The sequence below is a fragment of the Stegostoma tigrinum genome, chromosome 26 (assembly GCF_030684315.1).
Source record: "Stegostoma tigrinum isolate sSteTig4 chromosome 26, sSteTig4.hap1, whole genome shotgun sequence".
Taxonomy (NCBI): Eukaryota; Metazoa; Chordata; class Chondrichthyes; order Orectolobiformes; family Stegostomatidae; genus Stegostoma; species Stegostoma tigrinum.
Genome location: NC_081379.1, coordinates 21,354,113 through 21,377,652, shown reverse-complemented (window position 1 = coordinate 21,377,652; position 23,540 = coordinate 21,354,113). Strand labels below are relative to the sequence as shown.

Sequence of the window (23,540 nt, the reverse complement as noted above, 5' to 3'; positions counted from 1 at the left end):
TTATTTCTCCAATCACAAAATGTCTTAGCAATTTCCTACTTTATATCATTGACTCCACTTCAGATGTTACATAAGACATAGGAGCAGAAATTAGGCCATTTGGCCCATCGATACTGCTCTGCCATTCAATCATGGCTGATAAGTTCCTCAGCTCCATTCACTGCTTTCTCCCCATAAGCCTTGATCCCCTTGATAATTAAGAACCTATCTATCTCCGTCTTAAATATACTCAATGAGCTGGCCTCCACAGCCTTCTGTGGCAGTGAATTCCATAGATTCACCACTCTCTGGCTGAAGAGGTTTCTCCTTATCTCTGTTCTAAAGGCTCTTCCCTTTACTCTGAGGCTGTTCTATTGAGTTCTAGCCTTTAAAAGTGCTTGGGGATGTGCTGAGAAAGCAGCCGTATAAATGCCAGTCTTTCTTTTCTCTTTCCATTTTGCTCTGTTGACTTTAGGTATGTACATGTCGTTCCTCCACACAGTAAGGTACACTGATCATTTTAGATTTTGAAATTTCAAGTTCCTGTGTAATTCTCATTAAAATTAAACTGCGACGTTGACTGAAACAAACTGTATTACTATTCATGTCATTTCGTCTCTTTCTTCAATCAATTTTTCACTCCCTCTTCTAAAAGCACTGATTGTTGGCTGCAGTTCAACAGGCAACAGCATCCAGTCTCTCATCCAATATTTCTTATCTGAAACATAATGGTTGTTTAACTGCGGAGAGAATTATTTTCAAGGGAAGGCAGTGGTCTAGTGGTATAATAACTAGATTATTAATCCAGGGACCCTGGTTACGTTCTGGGGGCCTGCATTCGAATCCTCCTATGGTAGTATTATGAAATTTAAATGAAATTTTTAAAAATCTGAAATTAAGAGTCCAGTGCTGACCATAAAGCAGCTGCCGATTGTTGGGGTAAAACTCATCTGGATCCCTAATGCCCTTCAGGGAAGGAAACTTTCTTACTTGGCCTGGCCATCAAGTTAGTCCAGACACACAGCAATTTGATTGACAGTGTCACCCACATCACATGAATGAATAAGAAAAGATTATAACTGAGTTTTACCCTGATATCAGCCAGACTTCACAGGCCAATGTTTCCAAATGGGATTTCCAGATAATAATCAAGAATAGGAATCTTGACTGATCCCTTTGTCTTTGAATGTGAGGGTGATGAGCATCTGTAGCCTTCCATCACTTTGTGGAGCTGCCATCTTACGAATCAGGGTTGAGACTGGAGCTGTGTATGATAACGATACTGAATTGAGGTAATTATGGGAAATTATGTCACAACAATTTTGAGTTTCTCATGCACAAGCACAATATTCAGTTCTGTTATTCAACTGATACTCCAACTCCTAATGATAAATTCGTAAGATAATCCTATGATAGATTTAGAAAATTGTTCATATAGCTTCAGTAAACTACGCATTTGCAGGTGAATATTTGGATACTTGGAAAGTCATTGTTTCATGCATTTCTCAGAAGGAGTCATAAAAGAAGCCATTTTCAACCCTACAAAAGGTGCCTGATTGTTACTTGAAATGCTGGGCCATCTCCAGAGGAAGTGACGCAGGGTTTGCTCGTGTTTAACAGCCAGTGGGCCAGGCCCATTTTGTATGGATTCCATCAAGTCCATTAGTGGGGGCACCGGACAGAAGAACTATTCTATTTTGGCTAGTGCTGCACATTTTAATTAAGTTAATCGAACTTACTCAACCCGAGAAAGGATAACTATTCTGTCACACTCCTTTTTTGAGTTTAAAGTGATAAGTCAAAAGTTTGGAGGGGACTTGAGTAAATGTCTTTTCCACCAGATGGTGGGTGGCGGTTGTGGGGGGTGGGCGGTTGGGGTGTGTGTCTGGTATGCACTGTCTGGGAGAGTACTTGAGGCAGGTAGCGTCTGTAAGATGTACTTGGATAAGCACTTGAAATAGCATAACATTCAAGGAGGTGGGGCCAGTGTAGATTTAGTGTAGCTTTGGCGGTACAGACTTCATGGGCCAAAGGTTCTCTTCTGCACTGTATGCTTCTTTAAGCCTTTTAAGCATTAGATAGGCTTTGAGGGTTTAGGAAGTGAGCTATTGGTCACCAAATACAGATCCTTTGCACTGTTATAGTAACATATGATTGATATGGCTAATTGAACATCTCTTCAAAAGTGAGTGCCAAGATGTTGTAGGGGAGGAATTTGTAAAGTTGTGCCATTGAATGCCTAAGAACTTGACCAGATTATTCATTACCTCGCACTTGTCCGATCAAACTATGCTGCTCTTCAGATCCTGTCAGATGTTGGCATGGCTGCTTCACTACCCTGAAAATCTCAAATAATCAGGAATCAACTTTCCCCCTGACGTTGTGATAAAGTTGTTAAGGGCAGGGAGAAAGATGGCTGGATAACCTTATATTTTCTCCTCATCTCTCAGTCATCTGCAGCAAGATTTGCTTTTGGGCAAGTGTTTTAAACCCTTTTCAGTGCAGTGATTTTAAGAAATAAATGCGGAACAGGCTTTTGGGTAAGTTTAAGTGAGATGAAGAGGTGAATGTTTATTCATGCAACATTCTGGAAAGTAAATGCAACAAATGCACTGTTTCCCTCGACCACGTAAAGACTCCCACTTTAAAGATGCAACTCAATTATTAACAGAATGCAAGGCACAAAGCAGATTCAAATAGATTCCAGTAAGGTACATAGGCTTCCCTCTCGTCATTCGTTGGAGAACAGTAGAAGTTTGTCATCCCTGGATCTCCAGGTGACATTATGGCCAAGCTTGTGAAGGTATAAGCCTTTTCAGTTGAAAATAAATCAGTTCGCTTTGCACACTCTGGGTTGACTGGTTGTTAGACAGGGCTCTGTTTGGCTGAAAGAATTTCCCCACCACTCACGTACCAGCCCACCAGCCTCCGAATCCAATACATCAGCCTCCGACATTTCCATGACCTCCTCATTCCAGTCCACTTTCTATAGGGACCCTTCATTCTGCAACTCCGTCATCAGCTCTAGTCTCCCCACCAACTTCTCCACTACATCTGGTACCTTTCCCTGCCCCAACACCTCCCCTCTCACCTCTGTCCAAGGCCCCAGACAGTCCTTCCAGATCTGGCAGAGATTCATCTGCACTTCATCCAACCTGATCTACTGTATCTGCTTTTCCAACTTAACATCTATTGACTCTGGCTTCCAGTATCTACAGCTCTTACTGTCTCCCCCCACCCTCCTTGTGCCTTTGGGGTTGCCCAGTTTTTCTATGGTTCTTAGGCTAATAAAATTCTTTATCTGGTAGGCAGTTTGGATCACATAATCAGTGCTTCTAGTTTCCTCTCAGAATGACTTATTTAGAAGTCGTTGCCATACAATAAAAATGGGAGGTGGTGTTTTGCACCTACTTACGACTTCTCCCGTAAATCTAGGAGTCCACAGAGTTCAGCGTTTTAGATCAGCCCACAGGGAATGGAATATGTTGAATTCCACAGATAGTTTTTGTTGATTCAGGGGATTGAGTCCACCGTAGTTTATACCCTGTGAACTTTCCAGAAACATGTTCGAACAGGAGTTAATTCTTTGTGCAGAAATCACAGAAGATCATCTTCCCTTCAGAGATCATCTCAGGTCACGGTAAACGGCCCATATGCCTTGTTGTTATACAAAAGTAAAATTGTCCATCATCTCCATAGGCTGATGAGTGCATGACACAAGTGTGACAGAGCAACTGATAATTAGAGCTGAAACATCTCCGAGAGATTCCTGCTATGATGCCTTAGGGCTGTGATAATTGGTCTCCAACAATCCTGCAGAGTTCCCAATTACCAGACCATTTTTCCACTGACCAAAATTACACAGGAATGCTTTTGGTACTGTACTTGATCACATATTGCCTTGAAGGTGAATACAGTCATTCTTGTTTCTCTTCTTGTATCACCTGATAATCCCAAATTCAAGATGACTGTGCTATAAAACAAGTTAAGCATGATGATTGCCTGGTTTAGTAAAGATTATTCATTTCTAAATGAATGTCCATGGTACTTTTCTGGGCAGCTGACTAAACCGGTACTGTTAGTTGCTAAGGAAATGGCCATTAAAACTGATCGCTGGGATTTAATGTACAACATTAGGATATTATGAGCACACAACAACATGTGATGTACAGTAAAACAGAATTTTTAATATTGCATGGCTATATTTTGTACAACATATTTGGTACATTATTTTAAAATGTGTGGACATAAGACACCTTAAAACTGTTAAGGAATGCAAGTTGTGTAAGGTAGAGGATGTTCAGACAAGATCACTTTGGTGTGAGTTAGAGATGTTGTGTATGCCGCAAAGTATTTAGTTTATATGGCAAAGATCTCTAATTTGTGATGATTGATTACACATTACATTTTTGGGATATCTATGGTAACGGTAATATGTTCAACCTATGCCCATATACACCATTAATTTGTACTGCAAGCATAATACAGTCCTTAATGTTTATATTGCATATGTTAGACTTGTGGAAGGATTCCTTTAGGGTTTCTCTGGGGTATCTGTTTGAAGGTATGAGAACGTTGTAATTGTATGTGCTTTATTTTCGCTAATAACTGGTCATTGTTCAGGCAAAAGCCAGCCTGAGCTCCCACTAAATTCCAGTGGGCTCAGGAATAATCAGATATAATTAGTTATTCAATCACTATAATTAATGAGCTAATTTTCCCACTGCCAGTGGGCAAGATATCCTCAAAGGGCACTTCTGCCCCAAATTAATTGGGGACGATTTGCCCAATGTCAGAAAACAAAAGGTGGGTACTCCCATCGTTATTCTCTCGTCTCCCATGGCCCCTTGCACCAGCACCAACGGCTACTGTAAGCTCTGCTCAGTACAGGCCTATAATTCAATCTAAAGTTGCCAATTTTTTTTAGCCCATTATACAGAGAATTAAAGCACTTGTATTGTTCAGACAGCATGATGTGAGAGCTCCTAAATTGTCATTTTAAAACATATATTATCTTGTTAAGTCTTTTTTTTTAAATGGACTCTTGTCATACTTCAATGTGACTGCTGTCAAACAAAAAATGAATAACGTGACTGCTTCCAGAAATTCCAGCAATTGCCAGGCTAAAATTGAGCTCATCACCTTCTGCAATATGTCACTCCCGCATTGGATAAACATTCTAGCCAACCCAAAAGATGAGTGGACAAGTTGTTTAGCTGTGCCAGTTCTAATTAAAGGAGACCATCTAAACATATTACAGCTTGACTTGGTACAAATGACTCCACAATTGTCTGCTACTGAAGCACAATAGTCTGATGAGGCAACATAATTGACCTCATTAGCTGAGAGTCCCAATTTAGAGGCACATCATATGACTGAAAGTGCTTTTCTGTTTAAGTCATTTTTAACTATAAGCTTTGACTTCTGTTCATCAGTCTGCTTGTAACACCAAAACAGTAAGCAGCTCTATGCCCTTGATCTCAACATCTCGTAAAAGCCTGATTTCTGATAAGAAATCTGTGTTTCATCTGCATTGTGAACTAAGTCCAAACTTACTTACACCGTACTTTCACCAGCAACTTGACTGTGCCTGAGCCCTTGCGAAAAGGACTGTGTGCACCGGCAACTGAAAGAATCTCAACATTACGTTTATGTTAACGTGCTGGACTGTCTGATAAGTACTAATTCTGATATCTTTGATTTGAAGTAATTTATACTTTTGTGACTTTTCTCTGTTCCTTTTTCTTTCTTGAATGCATATCTCTTTAAAGATGCATGATGAGCCAGCCTTTGCCCCAGGTTTTGAATGCAATAATAAACCCTACATTATTTTAAAGCTAAAGAATTTCCTGTGTCATTTTAAATTGACCTTCACAAACATGGTTTTGGGAAGCATGCCCCCATCTAGTTTTAGAAGTAAAAAGAAAAATGAAACCAACCCTTTTATGAAGTGGAGAGGAGGGCAGTAAGAATAACTCAGTTCGCCTCTCCCTCTTGTCTACGACATTGTATACGTCAGTAAATCACTACTAACACGTTTATTAAAGATTAGTTCACTGTGCCTAAGTACAAAAAATAATGGACAATTTTTTGGTGTGAGGCCCAAAAGCATTTCCTCAGGGATTTAATTACCCGCACCAGCCCGTATTTATTGAAATCAATTATTTAAATTGTCCACTGTCACTTTGGCCCCCTGATTCTTTGGAAAGTAAAGCTGTTTGATTTTAAAGTTTTTATGAACTGATTCACTCCATGAAGAGTCCCACTCAGTCATTCTGCCTAATATTGCTACTCACCAAGGTTCTCAGTATTGATTTTGCTGGAAAGAACTTGCTCCAGCTTAACAAGAGGCCTCAGTTCTAGGAGTTATGCATTTTTTTCATGCAGCCGATCATATAACCCCTGGGACATAATGCTTAGGAAAGTTATTGAGAACTAAATACTTTGAGTGTTCTATCAATCATTAAATTGGGTTTGAGAGCGAATTGAAACAAGAAAAGGTGCATGAGAGTAAACTGAACAAGGGATGCAAAGAACATGGATCTTGATGTGGATCACTGTATAAATGTATAAGAGCAAGAAAATAACAATATGACCTTGGAGCAGTTTTTCTCATTCATCGTCTACACATGACCTTAGAGGGCTGGGGAGGCAATGGGAATTCTTTTGCATTTTTGACTAATTTTGGGTCCACTTTTGTATCAATCTTTTAGATTTCTTAAACATTTTTCAGAAGAAGAGATTTGTCAATTATAGCATGGAAGGAGCCCATACAACCCAAATAACAAATGGCCCATCCAGCTATATTCTCTTGTCCAATTCTAGTTCATTGCCATGCATATCCAATTTAATTTTGAAATATTTGAAATATAACGTCAGACAGTGAGTTCCATGCAATGAATAATTTACATCAAATTCCTTCCTAACCTCTTGCCTCTTACCCTGGATCCAGGCCCTTTGGCTATGGGCAAGTCAGCAAAAAGAAATAGGGCCTCCCTATCCATTCTATCTTGACCCATCATAACTTCGTGAATTTCAATTAAATCTCCCCTCAGCTTTAAATTATTTTTCTATTGAAAAGGGTCAGGAATAATTAAATTTGATCTATACTCAGTAGACTTATTATTAAATTCACTACTTTCATTAAAGTGACTTTCCAAATTAAGGCTGAATTCAAACATTGCAAAGGACCCCTGGTAAAAGAGTAAACAATGTATCCCCTAATCAGAATAGTATGTGAAACACATGCATGGAGAAAACAAATATCAGAATTCCCTCACTGAGGATATGGTTGGTAACAAAAATAAATAGGAATAGTGTACCAATCTAGTTTTACTTTTTGATTAATGTTGTATTTTCATTCCAAATTTCCCTAAATACCTCCATCTGTGAGAGACATTTGTTGTTCACAGTCCCCTCTGTAGTATTCTGTATCTATAATTTTCTACACTTCCTTTGGCGGCCAAATTATTTGGCTAAAAGGTTTTCTTCATGTTTCCAAAACTTGCAAAAAATATTTAAGAGCTTCCTTGAAGAAAGCACTGTAACCCAGAAAAGGCTTTTACATCAAATGTTTCAGCAAGTCTTGAAAAATGGCCATGGTGTCAAGTTTTTATTACATATTTCTTCTTAATTAAGAACTCATTGACGAGAGTCCTGTTCCCCAGGTATTTCCGCAATAAGCAGGTACTAAACTGAGGAGAAATGTTTAGCTCCTTTTCCATGGCACTTCAAATATACGGCTATTGATCATTCGCAAGAAGTAACTTTAACACTAATGTTCTAAATCTGCTTCAGCGCCCAAAGAACTCATTGATAATGGGGCTGCAAACAATCAAGGTATATTGTGATGTGTATATTTCAGTCTGTAATGAATAACGCTTCTCTGCATTCAGAATTATATTTCAGCATTGCTAATGCATAGTTCATTACATTAGCACAGTAGGTAGATCTCACCATACTCTTTTGAAAATTTGGCATATGTCACCCAAAGGAAGATTACAGAGATCCATTGCATCTATTTCTTCCAAATGATAGCAAATTTTGGATATTTTGATGGTTTGTAAAAGCCTTTTCAGGGTTACAGTGCTTTCTTCAAGGAAGCTCTTAAATACTTTTCCCTTGCAGCTGAGTGCTGTTTTAGATTCTGTCTGTTCACTGCTACATTGGTGAAATATCAGCAAGTTCTTGCAGTGCTGTGGGTCTACCAACACCACATGGATTGCAGCAGATCAAGAACATGGCATAGCACCAACCAACAGTAAACCAAAGAACTGCGAATGCTGGAAATGAGAAACACAAACCAAAATTGCTGAAAAACCTCAGCAGGTCAGAGAGTTAACATTTAAGGTCCAGTGACACTTCATCACAACAGAAGTGTCACTGTGCCTAAAACTTTAACTCTGATTTCTCTCCACAGGGACTACCAGACTTGGCTGAGCTTTTCCAGCCATTTCTGTCTGTGTTTCTGACAACCAACAAATACTGGCCTAACCAGTGGTGCCCACAGTCAGCATGTGGAGGTGCCAGAGCTGGACAGGGGTGGACAAGTTCAGAAATCACACAACACCAGGTTATTGCCCAACAGGTTTATTTGAAAACACAAGCTTTCGGAGCCTCAGCCCTCCTTCACGTTCTGGTGAGAGAGGTCATTATCAAACACAGAATTTATCAGTAAAAGATAAAAGGTTCACACCATTGGTGAAGATGTATTAAATAAACCTAAGATGCTGTTAAACCCTTAATCAGTTTGCAGGTTTCAACTGATTAATATGTATATGTAAATCCCCACATTCCTTTCAAGTCACTGGTCCTGCAATAACTAAACGTTTATCAGCATAAAGAAGAGGTGACATTTTAAGTCAGACAATGCATGTTAGGTTTAGAATTTGTTTGAGTTTCAGTTTGGAGTCAGACTGGTTTTATTTCTAAAGTTGGAATTTATAGAATGCCAAATTGTCTGTCTATAAATTGTGTGCTTTTTGAACAATGTAAAATGTATCTGCAACTACACATTCATGCCATAGATTCATGTGCGTGTGTCTGTGTGTCTGTTGGGATTGGCGGGAGAGAGCGTGAGCGTGGGGGGGAGAGAGAGTGAATGTGTGAGAGAGAGACAGTGTTGTGGGGGAGAGAGAGAGTGAATGTGTGGGAGAGAGAGAGAGAGAGTGTGTGTTTGTGGGAGGAGAGAGACTGCGTGTTGGGAGGGAGAAACAGTACATATGGGGGGTAGAGAGAGTGTGTGAGAAGAGACAAGAGTGTGTGGGGGCGAGAGAGAGTGCTTCGGGGGAGAGAGAGTGCATGGGGGGAGGGAGAGATTTACATTTCCATATTAGGATCTTAGGTTTGTTTGGTACATCCTCATCAATGGTGTGATCCTTTGATCTTTTGCTTATAAATTCTGTGTCTGATACTACCTCTCTCACTAACATCCGGAGGAGGACCGAGGCTCTGAAAGCTTGTGTTTTCAAATAAACCTGTTGCGCGATAACCCGGTGTTGTGTGATTTCTGATTTTGCCCACAGTCGGTGAAAGAGCTTTTAATCGATGAGGTTGCAGAGAGGTCATGATTTCATTGAATGGTGGAAAAGGTTTGAGAGATTAAGTGACCTGTTTATGTTCCAGTAACTTTTTGATTTCTGTTGCAAATGGCTAGAACATGTAAGATAGGTTGAATAGATTCCTATTGTGCAGTAATTCTCATCATTTCTGTAATTATTAAGTACAGCTTGTTATTTGAATCATCGCTTGTCAGCCGTAAATATTACAGAATAAGATTTTTGGGATGATTTTCTTGAGATGGTGTCATGCTAGTTTCTGTAAACTCATCTTCAAATGGAAACGGAGATAGTAGGAACCGCCCAGGCTGGAGGATCTGAGATAACAACGTGTAGAGCTGGATGAACACAGCAGGCCAAGCAGCATCAGAGGAGCAGGAAAGCTGATGTTTCGGGTCTATAGAAGGATGGTTTAGTAAAGTTGCGGATGACACTAAAGTCGGTGGAGTTGTGGATAGTGCAGAAGATCCCTGAAAGTTGTCGCCCAGGTTGATAGGGTTATTAAGAAGGCATACAGTGTGTTAGATTTTATTGATAGAGGGATTGAGTTTCGGAGCCATGAGGTCATGCTGCAGCTGTACAAAACTCTGGTGCGCCACACTTGGAGTATTGCATACAGTTCTGGTCGCCGCATTATAGGAAGGATATGGAAGCATTGGAAAGGGTGCAGAGGAGATTTGTTGCCTGGTTTGGAGGGAAGGTCTTATGAGGGAAGGCTGAGGGACTTGAGGCTGTTTTCGTTAGAGAGAAGGAGGTTCAGAGGTGACCTAATAGAGACATACAAGATGATCAGAGGACTAGGTAGGGTGGACAGTGAGAGCCTTTTTCCTCGGATGGAGATAGCTAGCACGAGGGGACATAGCTTTAAATTGAGGAGTGATAGATATAGGGCAGATGTCAGAGGTAGATTATTTACGAAGAGAGTAGTAAGGGCGTGGAATGCCCTGCCTGCAACAGTAGTAGACTCACCAAGTTTAAGGGCATTTAAATGGTCATTAGATAAACATATGGATGATAATGGAATAGAGATAATGGGAACTGCAGATGCTGGAGATTCCAAGATAATAAAATGTGAGGCTGGATGAACACAGCAGGCCAAGCAGCATCTCAGGAGCACAAAAGCTGACGTTTCGGGCCTGGACCCTTCATCAGAGAGGGGGATGGGGGGAGGGAACTGGAATAAATAGGGAGAGAGGGGGAGGCGGACCGAAGATGGAGAGTAAAGAAGATAAGTGGAGAGGGTGTAGGTGGGGAGGTAGGGAGGGGATAGGTCAGTCCAGGGAAGACGGACAGGTCAAGGAGGTGGGATGAGGTTAGTAGGTAGCTGGGGGTGCGGCTTGGGGTGGGAGGAAGGGATGGGTGAGAGGAAGAACCGGTTAGGGAGGCAGAGACAGGTTGGACTGGTTTTGGGATGCAGTGGGTGGGGGGGAAGAGCTGGGCTGGTTGTGTGGTGCAGTGGGGGGAGGGGATGAACTGGGCTGGTTTAGGGATGCAGTGGGGGAAGGGGAGATTTTGAAACTGGTGAAGTCCACATTGATACCATATGGCTGCAGGGTTCCCAGGCGGAATATGAGTTGCTGTTCCTGCAACCTTCGGGTGGCATCATTGTGGCAGTGCAGGAGGCCCATGATGGACATGTCATCAAGAGAATGGGAGGGGGAGTGGAAATGGTTTGCGACTGGGAGGTGCAGTTGTTTGTTGCGAACTGAGCGGAGGTGTTCTGCAAAGCGGTCCCCAAGCCTCCGCTTGGTTTCCCCAATGTAGAGAAAGCCGCACCGGGTACAGTGGATGCAGTATATCACATTGGCAGATGTGCAGGTGAACCTCTGCTTAATGTGGAATGTCATCTTGGGGCCTGGGATGGGGGTGAGGGAGGAGGTGTGGGGACAAGTGTAGCATTTCCTGCGGTTGCAGGGGAAGGTGCCGGGTGTGGTGGGGTTGGAGGGCAGTGTGGAGCGAACAAGGGAGTCACGGAGAGAGTGGTCTCTCCGGAAAGCAGACAGGGGTGGGGATGGAAAAATGTCTTGGGTGGTGGGGTCGGATTGTAAATGGCGGAAGTGTCGGAGGATAATGCGTTGTATCCGGAGGTTGGTAGGGTGGTGTGTGAGAACGAGGGGGATCCTCTTGGGGCGGTTGTGGCGGGGGCGGGGTGTGAGGGATGTGTTGCGGGAAATGCGGGAGACGCGGTCAAGGGCGTTCTCAATCACCGTGGGGGGGAAGTTGCGGTCCTTAAAGAACTTGGACATCTGGGATGTGCGGGAGTGGAATGTCTTATCGTGGGAGCAGATGCGGCGGAGGCGGAGGAATTGGGAATAGGGGATGGAATTTTTGCAGGAGGGTGGGTGGGAGGAGGTGTATTCTAGGTAGCTGTGGGAGTCGGTGGGCTTGAAATGGACATCAGTTACAAGCTGGTTGCCTGAGATGGAGACTGAGAGGTCCAGGAAGGTGAGGGATGTGCTGGAGATGGCCCAGGTGAACTGAAGGTTGGGGTGGAAGGTGTTGGTGAAGTGGATGAACTGTTCGAGCTCCTCTGGGGAGCAAGAGGCGGCGCCGATACAGTCATCAATGTACCGGAGGAAGAGGTGGGGTTTGGGGCCTGTGTAGGTGCGGAAGATGGACTGTTCCACGTAACCTACAAAGAGGCAGGCATAGCTGGGGCCCATGCGGGTGCCCATGGCCACCCCCTTAGTCTGTAGGAAGTGGGAGGAGTCAAAAGAGAAGTTGTTGAGTGTGAGGACGAGTTCCGCTAGGCGGATGAGAGTGTCGGTGGAGGGGGCCTGGTCGGGCCTGCGGGACAGGAAGAAGCGGAGGGCCTTGAGGCCATCTCCATGCGGAATGCAGGTGTACAGGGACTGGACGTCCATGGTGAATATGAGGTGTTGGGGGCCAGGGAATTGGAAGTCCTGGAGGAGGTGGAGGGCGTGGGTGGTGTCACGGACATAGGTGGGGAGTTCCTGGACCAAAGGGGAGAAAATGGAGTCCAGATAGGTGGAGATGAGTTCGGTGGGGCAGGAGCAGGCTGAGACGATGGGTCGACCAGGGCAGGCAGGTTTGTGGATTTTGGGAAGGAGATAGAAACGGGCCGTGCGGGGTTGGGGAACAATGAGGTTGGAGGCTGTGGGTGGGAGGTCCCCTGAGGTGATGAGGTCATGAATGGTGTTGGAGATGATGGTTTGGTGCTCGGGTGTGGGGTCATGATCGAGGAGGCGGTAGGAGGTGGTGTCGGAGAGTTGGCGTCTGGCCTCGGCGATATAGAGGTCAGTACGCCATACTACCACTGCGCCACCCTTGTCTGCGGGTTAATGGAATAGTTTGGTTTCACAGGTTGGCGCAACATCGAGGGCCGAAGGGCCTGTACTGCACTGTAATGTTCTATGTTCTCGTCGTAGGGTATGTGTAGCAAGGATTACCACTGATCTTGATTGCAGTAACTGCTTGTGTATTTGCTTCTGCTACATTACCAAGCTGATTTCAGGATGGCTGACTGTTTTTAAACACAGACCAGTTTACTGATTGTGTTAATAAATGTGTTCATTTCCGTTCTGGTCTCCATGTTACAGGAAAGATGAAGCAAGAGAGGGTTTATAAGAGATTTACCAGCATGTTGCTGGGAACGGATGCCTGAGTTACCTGGAGAGGTTAGATAGGCTGGGACTTTTTTTCACTGGAGCGTAGGAGATTGAGGTCTGACCTTATAGAGGTTTATAAAATAATGAGGTGTATAGATGAGGTGAATGGCAGGTGTCCTTCTCCTGCGTTAGGGGATTTCAAGACTAGGGGCATATTTTAAATTGAGAGGAGAAAGATTTAAAGTCATGAGGGGCAATTTCTTTTAAATCAGATAGTGGTTTGTGTATAGAATGAATTTCTAGAGGAAGCGGTGGATTCAGGTACAGTTACAGTGTTTAAAATTCATTTGGATAAGTTCATGAATAGCAAAGGTCTGGAGGGATATAGACCAATGCAGACAAATGGGACTTGTTTAGTTTGAGATTATGGTTGGCATGGATGGTTTGGTCCGAAGGTCTGTTTTCTGTGCTGTATGACTCTATGACTCTATGATTGACATAAATGGATTCACAAATTCAACTATTACAATTGAAGGTACGCATACCATAACAAAAACTTGTAGTAGGTTAACAGCCTTTAGTAAAGAGGTTCAGAGGCAAAACAATCCCTGATCCAGTATGCATCTGTGTCTATTAGAGTGCCCCGCAATGCCAAATTCTGCATACCTTGGTCATTTTTAAAGTTGGGTTCAGCATTGATATCATGTTTTCACAATCCTTCTAGTGCGTTGCAACCAAATTCATAGTACAAAACAGAGGATACCAGAACACAAGTTTTTCATCCTCAAAGCCTTGTGAATAATTAGGTTATGCCAGCATGGAGCTTACGAAAATTAACAATCTAATTAAATCATTGCATAAACCTGCCTATTGACATTACGATGATATAGTTCAATGGGAGCCATGTCATGTTTTGACATAGTCATTGTATGCTTTTTAAGTATTAATTAATTCAAAATATGTGTCAACTGAACCTAGAAAAAGATGATCACAGGCATTTCTCACTGTTTTATTTTTAGATGAGACAAATATCTAACAACTTTGGCATTTATTTTGAGAGAACTTGAGTATAAAAGCAGGGATGTACTTCTGAGGCTCTATAAGGCTCAGGTCAGGCCACATTTGAAGTATTGTGCGCAGTTATGAGCCTCATTTCTCAGGAAGGATGTACTGGCCCTGGAGCAGGTTCAGAGGAGGTTCACGAGAATGGTCCCAGGAATGAAAAGCTTAACATATGAGAAACATTTGAGGACTCTGGGCTTATACTTGATGGAGTTTGGAAGGATGAGGGGGGATCTATTTGAAACTTACAGAACCCTGAAAGACCTGCACAGAGTGGATGATGGGAATATGTTTCCATTGGTACGAGAGTAAGACTGAGATAGATAGGTTCTTGATTGTCAAGAGGTCAAGGGCTATGGGGAGAAAGCAGGAGAATGGCATTGACAAACTTAGCAGCCATGATCGAATGGCGGAGTAGACGTGATGGTCTTATGATCGTAGGAAGTATCAGACAGTGAGTATTGATTTTCACTTTTCTCCACCGTTTCCCTTCCCTCCAAATCACCATGAGAACATTTAGATCAATTTTACCTTGAACTGCTGGTATTGAGGAGAGAGTCAGGGATTAAACTGTATTTCAGCAATAAACTGCGTCGCACTTTTGCTCACCTAAGCTACAGTCACCAGTGTTGCCATTGTGAGCTTGTGGGAGGAATGGATGCGGATAAAATGGATCCATTTTCAAATTGAATAGTGCACTTGTTGATGAATCTGGTGGATCTTTTCTTCTACCTCAGGTCAGTCAAGTTAAAATTCAAGTTGCTTACCTGAGTTGTATTCCAACTATTGTTGTTTTAATGTACTGTACAATGGAAGATTTTATTGCCTTAGTAAAGTATGATCTCTTTAATTCACATTAGCATTGCTTCCTTCTCTTTTTAAAATAAAAACTTATTGACTATTCCAGGTCCAAGGGGTGAACCAGGCTTGCGTGGTCCAGCTGGATTGCCAGGAGCGAAAGGAGCTATGGGGCCACCAGGTTAGTACATCACACTCGGGCCTTTTTATTGAATTGACCAATTCAGTTTGTCCTTGTAAAGAACAAGTTACCTAGGAAATTACTTTGCTACTAAATTCTCCAATTCATTTTTTCTGTTTTCCTCCCCTTTATAATTTGTTATTTGCTTGATTGTGTACGTTCTCACTTACCCTTACATTTCAGGATATCACTTTGTTCTTTTCTTTTTTCCCAGTTCTGATTTGTTTTCATTTCTTGAGATCACTTGATCAATATTTCTCTCTCATGCTTGTTCTGGTTGCCATTTGTCATTGTTGATGGGTTGAAGAATTATAAAGTTTATTATGAAAAGTTTGGATGCAGCAACAATTAATGCAGTCTAATACTTGATACTCCCAAAGCAGCAGTAGAGCTGACTAAAGAAAATGGCTACTAGTTATCCACATTTAGGGTTTTGGAGAATGCATACAAACCAAGCCAAGGTGTATCAATACAGCCAGGATGCCTGAAAACCTGTTTAAGTACTAATTAAGATAGTTGTAACAGAGTCTCATCAGTGCACTATATGTGCACAGAGCAGAAAACTGGTATGAGTGTCATTGTTTGAGAAACTGATGGTGCAGTACCTGTTCTTCATGCAGTGCAAGGAAGGTTCACTAGGATGATCCCTAGTATGGAGGCTAAACTCATCTGAAATTAGAAGAATTAGAGGTGATCTTGTTAAAACATATAGATGTTTTTAAGGTGCTTGAAGGGGTAAATGGAGGATGCTTGCTTCCCCTTGTGGGAGAGTATAAGGATCAGAGAGCACAATCTCAGAATAAGGGGGAACCAATTTAATACTGAGATGAGGAGGAATTTGTTCTCTCAGAGGGTTGAGAGTCTTTGGAACTCCTTGTCACAGAGAGATGTGGGGACAGAGTCCTTGAGTATTATTAAGGCTGAGATAGATTCTTGATCAGTAGGGGAATTATGGGGAAAAGGCATGTGGATGTGAGGAATGTTGGATCAGCCATGATCCTAGTGAATGACAAAGCAGGTTCAAGGGGCCAAACAGCCTACTCCTGTTCCTATTTTTAATGGCCTTTTGGTCGAAATAGGCACAAAAGCTGACTGTCGACTTTCATTATGAGTTGATTGGAGACACTGTGTGCCAAATTAGTGCAGGAATTTTAGAAGCACCCAGGACCCAACCTTCAAACTATCATTAGGCGCTGCATGTTTTATTTTAGACAATCATTCACAGGATTTGCATTTCATTGGTTAGATCAGCATTGATTGCCCCTCCCTGTTGGTCTTGTAAGGCCACATTCAAATGAGTAGCCTAACACATGTTTAAGGGATCTCTGTAAAACCGGTTGCTCTGAGCACCCATCAGAGTTTTGTGCTTCAGGCTGGATGGATGGACCAGAGACGGTTTTCTATATTTCTATATATATTCTATATTTGGCCTATACATAGTTAAAGGGACCACTGCAGGCAGCAACCAACAAAGCAGTTGTTCAAAGTATATGAGTGGAATAGCTCCTCTGGACTTCATGTTCTGAATATTTGGATGACCTCAACTAGACCAACTCATACTCTACCTCAGAAATGAATCCAATGGCACCCTCACAATTCAGCCTCCAATTGCTATCCATTGTTAATGATTTCAGCTACCTCTACCCTTACTCCTGATGACTCCCTCTCCTGGTCTTCCTTAAAGAGTTATCTAAAGGCAAAGCAGCCACATTTTCAAGTCAATTTCTCCTGTAAGCTATGTGAGGAATTGCTTTGGATGGTTTATGGCCTTATAGCATCAACTGATCAGCTTGTTCTTGACTGTCCTGAGATTGCATTTTATGTGCACTATCTGTTCAGGGACACTTACGCTGCACAGGCCTGTACTGCTCCTGTTTGGGGAAGTATGGTTTATGCTCCATGGACTTGTTGCAGATCATTCTAGGAGGGTACAAATTATATTCCCAACATTACCACAGTGATTACATTTCACAGCAATCTTACTTTCTATAAAGTCTGTTGATCTTGAAAGTGATTTTTCCATCAGGTAGCAGTTAATGAGGGGGCAGCAAAAGACACCCACATCATAGAATGCAGCATGCAAAATTTGCTGGAAGAATAATTCCAAGGCCAAAAAAAGGAGAAATTAGAGGATTTCCTCATGGAGATCAGGAATGGCGTTTTTACATTCTCTGCTTCGAGCCAGTTGTGAAGCAGATTCTGTAAATTCTTTAAGAAGGGAATGAGATAATTGCTTAATCAAGAATGAAAATACATTGTGTTAACAAAGCAATTTTAACATAATATAATAATCCATAAAGACTATAATCAAAAACATTAGCATTGAGCCAAATGAGGAGGCATTAAAACCTTAAAAGTGGACAGACTGACAGATTTAAGGAGAGAATCCCAGAACCATGGGTTAAGACAGCTGGGTGCACCACCAATGGAATGAAGGAGGTTCGAACAGAGACTGTAGGTGAGCATTAATATCAGATTCAGTTGAATGAATAAATATCAGCATTGATTTGGTGGGAGGACTTTCTGTTCTCTCACATAGTACATAGTCTTACATTGGTCTTAATCCTGGCTCTCATGTTTTAAATATGACAAGTTATCTGCGTACATGAGGATTTGCAGTCTGGGGCTGTCTATGTCTTTGTGTTGATATTCATGATGATTCTCAGTCAGGATGCCATGGAGTTCTGACTCACATTACATCATGACACCATGTGCAGAATTCCAAGACGCTGTCGGCTTCAATGGGTGAAATTCTTTGCCTTTACTGAATGCCCAGCAGCCCATCTTATCATGGGCTCGGTGCTGGCGTATCAATGTGAGTGATAGGCAACTCTGGATCTTCAGTTCATGACCTTTTGCAAAAGCGTTCCACAGCTCTATGATAGCATTTTGAAATTTAGTACTTTCAGACATTTTCAGAAATCTAGTACATTCATGAAGGACTCTCCTTCTCAAACTCTCCCCTTGCCTGATGTGTAGCGACCTTCAGGCTAAGCCATCTCTAGGCATCTCTCTTTAATGATCCGATAGGACTATGTGACCTTACGTTCAGACTAGGCTTATTAAGCTGATAGAATTGCTGGAAATGTGACTTTTGTAGCAATGTGGCTCGCCATCTGCCATGTCCGAGGCACATGTCAGGAGCTGTGTAGGATAGCCCTGGACTGATAGTGCTTGTCCAGGTGCACAGCAGGCTTTTAAAGATAAAGTATGCAGGTGAATTCTGAGATTTCTAGTGAAACACAATTTGTTGTGATAAGGGTGTATAGTAACATGAAATAGAAATGGGATGTGAGGGACACCTTGGTCTGTGGCAGGCAATTGAAGAGGCAGGTTTGGTGAGATGAGGTGAAAAGGGTGGCTGGACCTTGCGACAAGAGACCCTGCTAAAAAAACTCAACTCAACTTGGCCTTGGCCAAAACAGAGTATAAGGCTTAGTACATTGTCAAATTCTTAAACACTTTTGAGAAACCCGTAAAGTCAAAAGGTGTGTCTTTTGGTCCGTAGGAACTCTTGGAACATAACAAAAAGCATACTTCCAAAGAAATAACCAGTTGTGTATTTTTTTTGAAAAATTACGCAGCCTGTTTTTGTTTCAGTGTGAATTGGTTTATACACATTGTCACCTAAAAGGAACTGGATCACCTTCAACAGAAGTTGCTGAAAAAGCTCAGCACGTCTGGCAGCATCTGTGCAGAAAAATACCAGAGTTAACATTTCAGTTCTGATGACACTTCCTCAGAATGTTAACTCCGATTTTGTCTTCAGAGTTGCTTCCAGACCTGCTGGTCTTTTCCGACAACTTCTGTTTTTGTTCTTGATTTACAGCATCCACAGTTCTTTTAGTTTTTATCTTGGATCACTTCAATACTATTACTTATGGAGGAGTGTTCTGCTTTGATATTTCTAGGTTGGACCCTGCAATCTTATAAATTAATTATATTTGTTGACAGAAACCAAATTTCAGTTATAAGTGTGCCGAATGTGCTTTCAATTTAACAAAATATGTGTACAATACAAATGTTTTAAAAGTGACATTGATGAAAATGGTCAGTTCCATCTGTTGCCTATTTGATGGAGTAGAGTGTTTCTTAGTCACAGGTAAGCAAACTTGCTACTACATACAGTACTGTCTATTAAAGGGAGTGTTGCAAAAATGTAATGGATGGAATTTTGTGCTGGTAACAGGTGTCACAGCCCCCAGATGATACCAGGCAGAAGCTCTGTTGGAAAAGCTCCACTAACGTTAAATGCCCATCTGGCACTTAGCTGGCCAGTATGGGGCCTTCCCCAGGATTGAGGATTCCTTAGACGGATGTTCTGCCTCCTGACAGCTGCCAAACAATCCAGGCTGGCAGCTCTTTATTGCCCAACAGCACCACCCAGAGTGGTGGCTGCTGCCGATATTGCACCCACAGAAAAACCCAGGTCATGGGTCAATGAGAGCAGGAGGGGCCTAATGGGATGGGGTTCCTGGCTTTGTTGGGGGCGGGAGAGTTAAAAACCAGCCAGATTCTGCACTGATGCTTGATCCCTTGATCATGCACCAATTGAATGAGCCACACATTACCATTACCACATTTCATAAAATCCCTACAAAGTGGAACCAGGCCCTTTGGCCCAACACACAGCCCCTCTGAAGAGCATCCTACCCAGACCCATCCCCCTACCCCTGCATTTTCCCCATGTCTAACCCACCCAATTTAACATCCCTGGACATTGTGAGCAACTCACTTTGGCCAGTCCACCTAACCTGCACATCTTTGGATTGTGAGAGGAAACCCACACAGACACAGTGAGAACGTGCAAACTCCATGCAGGCCGTCACCCGAGGTTGGAATCAAACCCGGGTCCCAAGTGCTGTGAGGCAGCAGTGCTAACTGCTGAGCCACCATCTTTTGCTGGCTCCCTATGTGGCAATTTCCCTCACTGTGTGAAGACCAGGGACAGCAGAATGTAAGCCTGAAATGGGCATTTATTGCCCACCTAAGGACTACAAATAGTGTCTGGCTGAGAAGGCTGTCAACAGCCATTCTCCCCAAGATTGAATCAGGTCGAGGTGGGAAAATGATGAGATTGCATTGCCACAGCTTCCCTCTCAGTTCAAATAGCCCCCAGTCCTCAAATTCACCACAGGGCATATTAGATTTTACCCAAAGTAATTGACGTTATTGTAGTCATGAACCTGATGCTATATCGTTTACACAACAATGTGCTATGAATTAATCAAATGTACCTGCTTAGTTACAGCTAGATGCCGATTCAAGTTACGGCTGTAAAAACAAATGATTTGAGATTAAAATTAATATTTCCCAAGATAACTTACATTGATGTTAAACTCAGTTTGGCGCCAGTTCAGCTCAGCCAATCTTTTCCGGATTTCTTGGCAGGGTTGATGTGGAATTTCAAGTCATTGTTTGTTTTAAACGTACATCAATTCCCACATGACAATGTAATTATGAAACTCCTGAATATGTACACAGAGCAACATTACATACCCCATCACTGAGCAGTGTAAAATGAATGAGTTTACAGATGAGATTAAAAGCTAAGAGTGGAAGAAGTAATTTAACATAGAGGTTTATAAGGCTGGAATGCACCTAAAATTGATGTCTGAAGCAAAGACCAAGTCGAGAACACGTTAAATATTTGGGACTATTGCCTATGCAGAGAATAATTCCCAAAATAGACTGAACAGCATAAAACTTTGTAATAATTTCTGTGAACAATGCATGTGTGTGCCATGTGTGTAAGAATCTAAGGCACCTTGTATGAAGCATTATGTTGAGTGATTGGGATTCAATTAAAATGCATTGTTCTATAGAGGATGAACTTGTGTGTTAAGTAAATATTAGTTCTGATTACATGCTTCTTGGCTCATGGATAATGCATTATGTTTTTGTGATCCTGAGTAGTAGGGGCCAGGAAAGTCCATACACTCTCATTTGATTCTTTGCCTGTGCTGAGTTGGCAAATTTCTGAGTGGTTAGCTATGTGTGTGTGCAGCAACTGGCTTCCCCAGGATAGAAACGGACTATATTTGCCATTCCTTCTCATTCTTTTGGAAACTCTGCAGATCATTGTGTTACTAACAGGTTAAGAGCAGGATCAGGTTCATTTCTGGTAGATCACCCCAGTCAAACATTAAGCCAGCCTTCATTATCCAGACTCAGACATTGAAGAATGATTGCCTGGGTGATTTGAAGGTTCTGCTGGAACCAATTGAACCATATTACCATTATTAGTGTAATAGTGTTAAGAGGTTAAAATGGTTTTGGTGGGGTGGGTCTTGGAAAAGGGGAAAAATGTTACCAATTATGTAGTTACCAATTATGAACAGGTTGTGGTATAAATTCATCCTTTTAACCATTACCCATTGCTTTTCTTCGCCAGAGAACTTTGTTCTCCCAGTGGACACTTCACAAACTTGATATTTTTACTTTACCATGAATTAAGGATTGAACTCTTTCAGAAATGTTGAAGGTCCACTCTGGCAGTATTTAGTAATCATCTAGGTCTAGAATTCCACAAATTTTAACTACGTGTTTGTTTCCCTTGTTAAATGTTACAGGATGTAAGCCAAAGCTTTTAGGCTTGCGAGTATTTTGATGACAGAGTGCCTGTTTAAAAAGAAATGATTAAATCTGAGTGCAGTATATCAGTGCTGTTTGCTTTGGAATGGCACTGAGAATTCCTGTCACAGGGGTATTGCAGTGGGCTTTAATTACATGCTACATTTATTTCATTCATGGCACACTGTTTTCAATATTCAGTTATTCTCAATCCTGAAATACTTCATCTAGAAAAACCTACTGCTTCTCTGGTTATGGATTTGTCACTTTGAGTTTTCAAAGCTGGGCTAATCAATTTTCAATAGTGCTCATATTTGAATAAAGTTTAACAATTCTTCTTGGACCATGTGTACAGTTAAATTGATGTATTTTATAGGAACTTTGTAAGGGGTTTGGTTAGCTCATTTGGCTGGACAGTTGGTTTCTGCTGTTAACAGCATGGGTTCACTTCCCACACTGGCTGAGGTCACCGTTAAAGACTTTGCTTCTTAACCCCACACCCCACATGAGGGGTGATGACCATCAAGTTAAACCACCACCAGTTGTGTGTGTGTCTCTCTCTCTTTAATGAGAACAGAGCCCTATGGTGCTCTGGGATTATGGCAACTTAACCCTTTTATAAGAGTTTAGCAAAATTGTTCCATGACAGCATGTTATTTGAAAATCAACATCAAACTTAATGTCCATTTCGTTTTTAATTATTTTCCTTATGCAAAGATGTGACCCCCATGAATATATCCAGTTACAAAAATAAGGAGACAAGAGCCAAACAGTGGAAAATATTTGAAATGATGTAGGTTAAACCAGTGGCTATCAATCAGTTTTCTTGTCCTGAAATATGAGAAATATATGATCATGATCAATGCAAGTTGATATTACGTCATTAATGCAATTTACTTTTTCTGATTCCCTTTCCTTAATCAGGTCCCTGAGGAATAGTTGTTCTTTAAGGGAAAGCATCATGAACAGTTCTCTAAGTAGCATTTTCTCCCCACCAACCCTCATACCCAATTTGCTGATTCTGATTGACATAAGGTTGCATGGCGTATGTTGCTGTCACATTAAAAGCAGGGGATGGTTTTCATCCATTGCCTTCATTATAATGGCCCGGCATGCTTCCATAGCACCACTCTCACATAACATGTGAAAGAAGGCAGTCTTCAGAAAGGGGGCTCAGCCTGCAATCCCCAGAAAACGGTGAAGCTATCACAGCCACGCCTACTCTTGTCCTCACTCCATACCCGTTCGCTTCTTACTTCCCAATACACGGAAGCAGGCACGTTCACTCAAAACAGTTAGAAAATGAGTAAGTGCAATTCTGGCCTTTCGTTCTCAATCAGGAGCAAGACTACGTATTTCTTACGCTGATGCCATCCCAGTTCTACGAGGCAACTTACTAAGGATCTCATCCACTTTGCTCCAGGAGTGAACTTAAATGATCGCATCATAAGCGCCCCACGTAACGAAGCCATGCCATTATATTTCTAAGCAGAGAGAGAACAAGCTCGTCAAACAAAAAAGTTGCCACTTGTGGCTGAGCGCTTAACAAGTGAGAGTGAATTGGATCATGATTTGTAATGTAAACACCAGTCACATTATTGATGGTAGCTGATAGATTTTTCAGTCTGTAATAGAATCTGTGCTCTGAGCTTTCCTGAATGGGATCCAGTGCCCCAGTATTCTTGTAATCCAACCCTTCCTGATAATACTTAAACAGACTTCTTTCTAATGAGCTGCGAGAAAATTAAATCCTTTTTATACTGTGTTACATATTGTTTTTATTCGAGTCACTTTTGCATGAGATTATTATGTTATTGATGT

At 41.9% G+C, this 23,540-nt stretch overlaps 1 protein-coding gene across 4 annotated transcripts in view; it reads left to right on the top strand.

Moving 5' to 3' along the window:
- The window catches only part of emid1 (EMI domain containing 1), a 325,227-nt gene that overhangs the window by 239,458 nt on the left and 62,229 nt on the right, over positions 1-23,540 (top strand). For all 4 annotated transcript variants that reach the window (XR_009447269.1, XM_048556572.2, XM_048556573.2 and 1 more), the window contains exon 7: positions 15,075-15,146. Coding sequence is in view for 3 of the 4 variants with exons in the window: in XM_048556572.2 (XP_048412529.1) it covers positions 15,075-15,146 (72 nt within the window). In the remaining variant the exon portion in view is untranslated. The remainder of the gene's footprint in view (positions 1-15,074; positions 15,147-23,540) is intronic.